Below are 7,500 nucleotides of genomic sequence, written 5' to 3' on the forward strand. Positions count from 1 at the left end.
TCTCTCTCTGTGTCTCACTCTCACTCTCTCTCTCTCTCTCTCTCACTCTCTCTCTCACTCTCTCTCTCTCTCATTTTTATTATCTTTGTCTTTCTGTACAGTTACAGAGAGTCTTGATGTCTTTGGCCCGAGTCAGTCAGCTAGCTCTCTGCCAAGCATGTCCCTCACCCCCACTTCAACTCTGCTCTGTCGCTTGTTTTTTTTTCTTCCTCTTTTTGCGGTTGAGATTTTCAGTCCGCGAGTGCAAGAGTCTGCAGGAGTCAGTCATTCCATTCATCCCTTCCTTCTTAATTAGTCACTACCATGACAGTTTTACTCTATAACATAATCCTGGGCACATAGGTGAAGATTATGAGCTTCCATCCTGCTGGAATAGAGTTTATTCTGTAGGAGGAGCCACGTGACAGGCTGCTGGGTGTAAAACGTCACGGTTCTCCAACACGGTTCATTTCCACAGAGCATCTGATCCTCCAGTATCAGGAGGAGATGATAAAACGGTGCTAAAGCGTGATGCCTGCATCTGATCAGTATCTAGATCAGCCGAAGTCGAGGCTGACGTTCGAGTCACGTGACGGCTTTTCTGTATCACGCCCTCGTTCGGATGAATGATGAGTCATGTGGTGTGACTGCGAGAGTCGTGAGGTTCAGACGCCGTGCTATGCAGGACCTCGGTCACCTCAGGGAAGTGCCGCCATGATTCAGACTGACACGGCGAGCTAAAGCACGCAGCAGAGAGTCGAGGCGAGGACAGCCAGAGCTTTCTCCTTCTCCATAATGTTAAATATCGCTTGTGCTGCTCGCCATTCTCACAGGTCACTAATCAAAACACTGAATCGCCAACAGATTTTAAAAAGCCACCTCTTCGCTCCACGGTTTCATATCTTCTCTCTGGCACCACCCCCACAGCCTCGTTCTGCATAATTCAACACTCCTAAATGCCAAGGAAGATCTCTCGGGTTTTACCGCTTACAGACACGGCGTGAAGCTTCCGTCAACGCGAGAGCCGTTTAAAACCGAGCAAGCGAAGGAAGCCGACCGATAATCTGGATACAGACGTCATCTCGCAATAAACAAAAACAAAGGTAGAAATAAAACCCAGTAAAACCCAGCCGTCCGAATAGGGCTTCATCATCTCGTTATTCGTGTTAGATTTATTGTGGATTTATAAAGGAAGACTTGGCTTTAAATCTTTTTGTCACTCCTTTTAAAGAAGCTTCAGCACAATCGCTTCGCTTTTCTTTTCTGAAGTGGGAGTCTTTAGCGCCCGAGTGGGTGATGTGTTATAATTATTATATTATTAAAAGTCATGCTGTGACTTTCAGTTGTGGTTCTCAACAATCGGGGAAAACATTTACTCTTAAAAATCTCTAATAAAATATTTTTTATAAATAGATTTTTTTTCTTCCTTTAAAACCGTATCAGAAGCTGCTCGATGACACGACCATGCGATTTCTAACTGAGGTGTTTTATTTTTTTTTTTTATGGGTCACGGTATCGCAGTACACCTTTAAAGCGCAGTGTTAGCATGGCTGTAAATCGCAGCCCACGCTAGCTGGCAGGGATTCAGGTCTCCCAGACGGCCAGCTTGTGGAACACCGAATGCTGAAGGTCAGCTGGAAAAACAAATCCCACAATCCATGTGAATTTCCTCATAAAAACAGCATTAGCAGAGGCTTAATTTACTCGCTGGCAGGAGAACTGAACCCGGCTACGGCCGCTACGTTACCTTCACCACAAAGGAGCCACAGGGCCGAAGCCGGGACGCCGGACTAGAAAAAAAAACGAGAATTTTTTTCATCACCAGGTCACATCTTCTCACGCTGCCTTCAACTTGTTCCAAAGCTACCGGAACGTGTGAATCGCTTTAGGGTAAAACAGTAAACATAAATATACAGTGAATTTAAACTGTTTAAATATCGGGGGGGGGCACGGTGGCTTAGTGGTTAGCACGTTTGCCTCACACCTCCAGGGTCGGGGGTTCGATTCCCGCCTCCGTCTTGTGTGTGTGGAGTTTGCATGTTCTCCCCGTGCCTCGGGGGTTTCCTCCGGGTACTCTGGTTTCCTCCCCCGGTCCAAAGACATGCATGGTAGGTTGTTTGGCATCTCTGGAAAATTGTCCGTAGTGTGTGAGTGTGTGAGTGAGTGTGTGTGTGTGTGTGCCCTGTGATGGGTTGGCACTCCGTCCAGGGTGTATCCTGCCTCGATGCCCGATGACGCCTGAGATAGGCACAGGCTCCCCGTGACCCGAGAAGTTCGGATAAGCGGTAGGAAATGATTGAATGTATGAATGAATGTTTAAATATGAGGCTTTAAACATTGATCATGATAAATGAAAGCAGCTGCACATGTTCTCCTGAAATCCCTAAAGCTTCTGAACACACAGATCCTTCTAGAAAAGTCGAAAGGAAGACAGTTACAAACTCAAGATCAAGATCAAGATCGAGAAAAATAAAGTTTGTAGAAGTTTGTACTGTTTGTAGAAGTTTGTTTCATCTTCAGAATTTTCATCTCTGTCCTTTACGGAAGAAGAAGAAACACTGAGCCGTCACGAATACGCCGCTGAAATCGGGAAGCGTTGAACGCGAACAAAATCACAGGACGTCTTTTACGTCAGTGCGTCTCCTTGTACGTAAATGAACTGTAAGATTTTTACCTTGCTGTGTCAGAACCTTACAAATATGTAACGTTTCAGTATAATCAGTGTGACACTGTGTGTGTGGAGTTACAAAAACCTCTTCATCGTAATCCCTCACACACACACACACACACACGGCTTCAAAAGGAGTGACGATAATAAACAGGAAGTCTATTCAACATCATTATTACAGCTGTGTGTGAAGGCTGGAGATAAAAGAGCATCATAAGCACATCATAAGCCCCCGATAAATGCTCGTAACCTAATCTGAGTGATCGACAAGCTATTTAATGTTCATTCCTCATCCGTACGAACACACGCCACCTCACACACGCCACCTCACACAATACTGAGTAAAGACTCACAGAAACATGACGATGCCGGTGTTGGCCATGGCGTAAGCCAGTCCCAGAATTCCGCTGCCCATGATGGCGTTTCCCAGATTGAAGACCGACATGCCAAACGAAGTCTTTCCTTCAAACTGATCAGAAAAGAACAACAACACACAAGAGAAGGAATCAACACTTTGTGGGAGTAAATACGACGTGAACGCAGACGTCACAGACACGCAATCTTACGTCGGTGAATCGAGGCGGTTTCTTGTCGTCGCCATTGGCAAGGAAGTCCGTGCTCTCGGCCAGGGTGGCTTCAGGGTCTCTTGAAGCTCTGCTGGAACTAAAAGCACACACACACACACACACACACACACACATACTGTGTGTACAGATTACATCACATTTACATGACAATTTGTAGCAAATATTGCAGCGAGATATTTCCATGTTACTCTACCGGGTTTATCAGATCTAAATATTACATCACATCTGTTTTTTTTGGAAAACAAACAAACAAACAAACAAACAAATAAATAAATAATGTGATTAATTCCCACACCGGCTGTATTCATCAGGCGCAACGTGACATCATATTAAATCTGCCTGATTTATTTCATACAGTACATTTTTTTTTTATTCACTTGTAAGAACTGTATCATCTCTGTCTTCTGTCCCACAGCTTTATACCTGACAACATCGCACTGGAGAGTAAAAACACACTTTACAAAGAAAGAATAATATTTGAGGGGAATTATCCGAGTGTTTGTGAAACAGGATACAGTCCGGTATCTGGAGTTATCTGTACACGGATAACAACACATAAAAGAAACCCGACAGCCGTATCCCAGAAGCCGTGTTTAACCAGACCTCCGGATATCCATCTATCGAGTTATCTGGTGTCAGATCCGTATCCGATTACCATCTAAATCTGTTATCAGTGACTTTAGAACTTTACAGCAGAGTGAAACGGGTCACACGTCCGCACTGTGTTGATGTTCGCAGACTGAACTGTAACTAAGAGCCACAGAGCCAGAAGAGAAGAAAAACAAGGCTAATCTCCACATACCTGGAATTTTCTGTATTATTAGGAACGAGTTCCCTACAAGGCAGAGCCGGGAGTGTGGAGTCGGCATCCATTGTTAGCACAGAAAAGGAAAAACACAAACACACACACAGAAATCCTTATTAAAGGTGAAACTCCTGCGTCTGAGAAAAACACGTTTTTTGCTTCAGTCCGTGTAAACCTGTGCATGCTAGCATGGGGCCAAGGGTTAGGAGTAGTGTTTGGACAAGGACTCATGGCTGCAACGGACGTATGTAGCAATCATACACACACACACACACACACACGCACATGCACTTGTTTTGCCCAATCAACAAAAAGGCATGACACTTGTGCTTAGCGAGCAATTTTGCTCCGATCCGTGACGTGCGATACGACGGTGATGCACACCGGGTTTCACCTCGCTCGGACGACGTGGCTGCAGACCACACGGCCGGCTGTAACACACCACAAACACACAGCTCAGGTTCACACTCGTCCAGACAAAGACACTTCGCCCGTAAAGAGTCACAGAAGCCTCAGAAGTAAATAATCTCCCAAAGTTCTTTGTTCTGTCAACTCTAAAAAAAAAAAAAAAGCCTTTTTAGTGCCATACAATTGAAAATGGCGTCAAGAGCCAATGAATAAAGTGTCGAACTTCTACGTCACTAAAACCTACACACAAATAAGAGTGTAAAATCTCTGTTTTAATTATCAATCAGGCCTGAAGGCTTCTGATCGCATCCTACACACACACACACACACACACACACACACACACACACACACACACACAGAGTTGCTGTTCACTCACTGAGCCGTGTCGTCTGACTGGCTTTTGGTCGAGGTGGGCGTGGCCATCGTCTCGTTTCCTCCTTCATGCCCTTTCCCGTTAGGGAGCGCGTTCATCTCGGCCGACGCCGGATCCATGACTCGGACGATAAGGATTTATTCCAGAAACTGAACACGGATTTCAGCAGAGATTCCCTCGATGATTCCCAGCTCCTCCGAGATGCCTGCAGGGACGAGCGGATTCACATCGTTAACAAATAAAATCCCATAACACTGAGACAAGCGGTTTCTGATCATGACCTGGAGGGAATGTGCTAGTGAGCCTGAGACAGCAGACACTGACCCTGGACCCAAAATGTGTTCCCAAACTCTGTTATAACAGGAAGCAAAAGTTCTGGTTAAATGTAGAATTTGGTTTAATATATATTCAGTAAGCAGGGCGGCACGGTGGCTTAGTGGTTAGCACGTTCGCCTCACACCTCCAGGGTTCGCCTCACTCCTCCTTGTGTGTGTGGAGTTTGCATGTTCTCCCCGTGCCTCGTGATTGGCATCTCTGGAAAATTGTCCGTAGTGTGTGAGTGTGTGAGTGAATGAGAGTGTGTGTGCCCTGTGATGGGTTGGCACTCCGTCCAGGGTGTATCCTGCCTCGATGCCCGATGACGGCTGAGATAAGCACAGGCTAGATGAATGAATGAATATATTCAGTAAGCTGCAGTTCCTCCACCCTGTAACCCAGTACGGCGGCGGGTGGAGCGGATACGACGTCTCTGAGAGGTCGCTCACGTCCCTGATGATCATAATCACCTACATTTTAGTTCATAAAACAATCTTAATGTATGAAATTCACACTGACGTGTAGCGACGTGATACGACACCGACCCGATTTACACTTATATTTTTCCCGTTTTATTAATCAGTCTTTTAGGTTTATGAGGAAATGGACAACTTATTATTGACATAAAAACACTTGAAATGACAATATTTCAGCTAACAGACAGACTAATGTACAGAGTCAGATCTTTGTGTTCCTGCTGTGTGCAGAGGAACCGGTTCACCGTGAGAAGGAGGAAATGACTGAGTGGCATGTTAAAGAAGTTTAACCCTGATCTCTAAGCCGGGGGCCTGCGTCACGGACCCCCTGCGGATGACTAAGGACAAACCTGCTGGAGGTCCGAGCGGCCGTGAAAGACGCCGTGTGTGAAAGTGACATGCGTTTCCTGTTAATCCGACCCCCCTCTACACCACCAGCCCCACAGCCCCGGTGCTCCTGACCTCACGTCTAAAGTGGCAGAGCTGCGTATTCCCACCAGCGTAAACAGGGACGGCGTGCTGAGGAGAACCAGCCAGGACCAGATCAGATCCAGTTCTAACCCGTTATTTTTCTCCCTCTTTTCTTTAATTAGGGAGAAGCTTAACATAACAGGCGTGCTCACTCCGAGCTCTGAGCTATTAGCTGGCATCGGCGAGCGCCCCTCAAGCAGCAGCGCTCCCCCTCCTCAATCCCCCCACCCCCTGCTTTCCCTTCATCTCCTTTCTCTCCACACTATCTGACCCTGTTAATATAGGAGTTCTGCCCTCTATCCTAGGTCAACGAGTAGGAGGTTCGCACGCCGCACTCTCGGTGCGATCCGGCCCACATTAGGCACCGTGGCGCTCTGGCTAAAGCCGGACAACGTGGTCAGCCAGCAAAGCGAGATGCACACAATACTGCGTGTGTGTGGTTTCCTGGGAACAGCCGGGTGAACAGTGGGCTGATTGTGCCAGGCATCTCTGCAGCTCTGAGGCCTCCTCGACTCCAGGGACACTCCAAGGGCTGAAAAGGTAATTCATCACCGAGCTAATTGTAAAGATGGGAAAAACCATAAAAATCAGACCGCGACTGTCACGTTTCTGGACGGCGCCGGGGCGAGACGGTTGCGCTGCCAACTGTTATTCGGCGCTCAGCCCTGCACTCTCATGCCGTCCTTCAACCGGTGGACGAACTTGTCAGTGACGGGCAGCGGGAGCAAGTGGAGACGGCCAACGGGGTTACGGTTGGAGTCTGTAATAAAGAGGCGCTTCAGTCCTCGATGCGTGACGTCCATCAGCTGGGTGTGAAACACGTTCTCTAGAAGCTTGTCTGATTTGGCAGGAAGTGGACATGCTGTAACTATAAAAACATGCCAGCAGGAACGCTGGGTAATGACGCAGGGCTTGGGAAACTTTACCCCAATTAACTCAAGCTTCATGATGAGGATGAGGATGATATCATTTATATTATTATTCAGTAGATCTCTGTGGAAACACCAGACATTCAGGACAACAGGATTAGGTGTGATTAGTTACCTGACTGGTGATTAGTTAGTTACCTGACTGGTAATTAGTTACCTGACTGGTGATAAGTTAGTTACCTGACTGGTAATTAGTTACCTGACTGGTGATTAGTTACCTGACTGGTGATTAGTTAGTTACCTGACTGGTAATTAGTTAGTTACCTGACTGGTGATTAGTTAGTTACCTGACTGGTAATTAGTTAGTTACCTGACTGGTGATTAGTTAGTTACCTGACTGGTAATTAGTTACCTGACTGGTGATTAGTTAGTTACCTGACTGGTAATTAGTTAGTTACCTGACTGGTAATTAGTTACCTGACTGGTGATTAGTTAGTTACCTGACTGGTGATTAGTTAGTTACCTGACTGGTGATTAGTTACCTGA

At 46.4% G+C, this 7,500-nt stretch overlaps 1 protein-coding gene across 2 annotated transcripts in view; it reads right to left on the reverse strand.

The window, feature by feature from the left end:
• slc38a3a (solute carrier family 38 member 3a) overlaps positions 1 to 7,500 on the reverse strand; it is a 33,939-nt gene that overhangs the window by 14,645 nt on the left and 11,794 nt on the right. Inside the window, exons 2-5 of one of the 2 annotated variants that reach the window (XM_047810518.1) lie at positions 4,827 to 5,028; positions 4,037 to 4,069; positions 3,214 to 3,310; positions 3,001 to 3,116 (exon numbers count right to left, since the gene is read on the reverse strand). In XM_047810518.1, coding sequence (XP_047666474.1) covers positions 3,001 to 3,116; positions 3,214 to 3,310; positions 4,037 to 4,069; positions 4,827 to 4,942 — 362 coding nt within the window. In that variant the 5' untranslated portion in view covers positions 4,943 to 5,028. The remainder of the gene's footprint in view (positions 1 to 3,000; positions 3,117 to 3,213; positions 3,311 to 4,036; positions 4,070 to 4,826; positions 5,029 to 7,500) is intronic. The other variant, XM_047810519.1, reaches the window with a different exon arrangement.

This window comes from Tachysurus fulvidraco, chromosome 2, assembly GCF_022655615.1.
Source record: "Tachysurus fulvidraco isolate hzauxx_2018 chromosome 2, HZAU_PFXX_2.0, whole genome shotgun sequence".
Classification (NCBI taxonomy): Eukaryota; Metazoa; Chordata; class Actinopteri; order Siluriformes; family Bagridae; genus Tachysurus; species Tachysurus fulvidraco.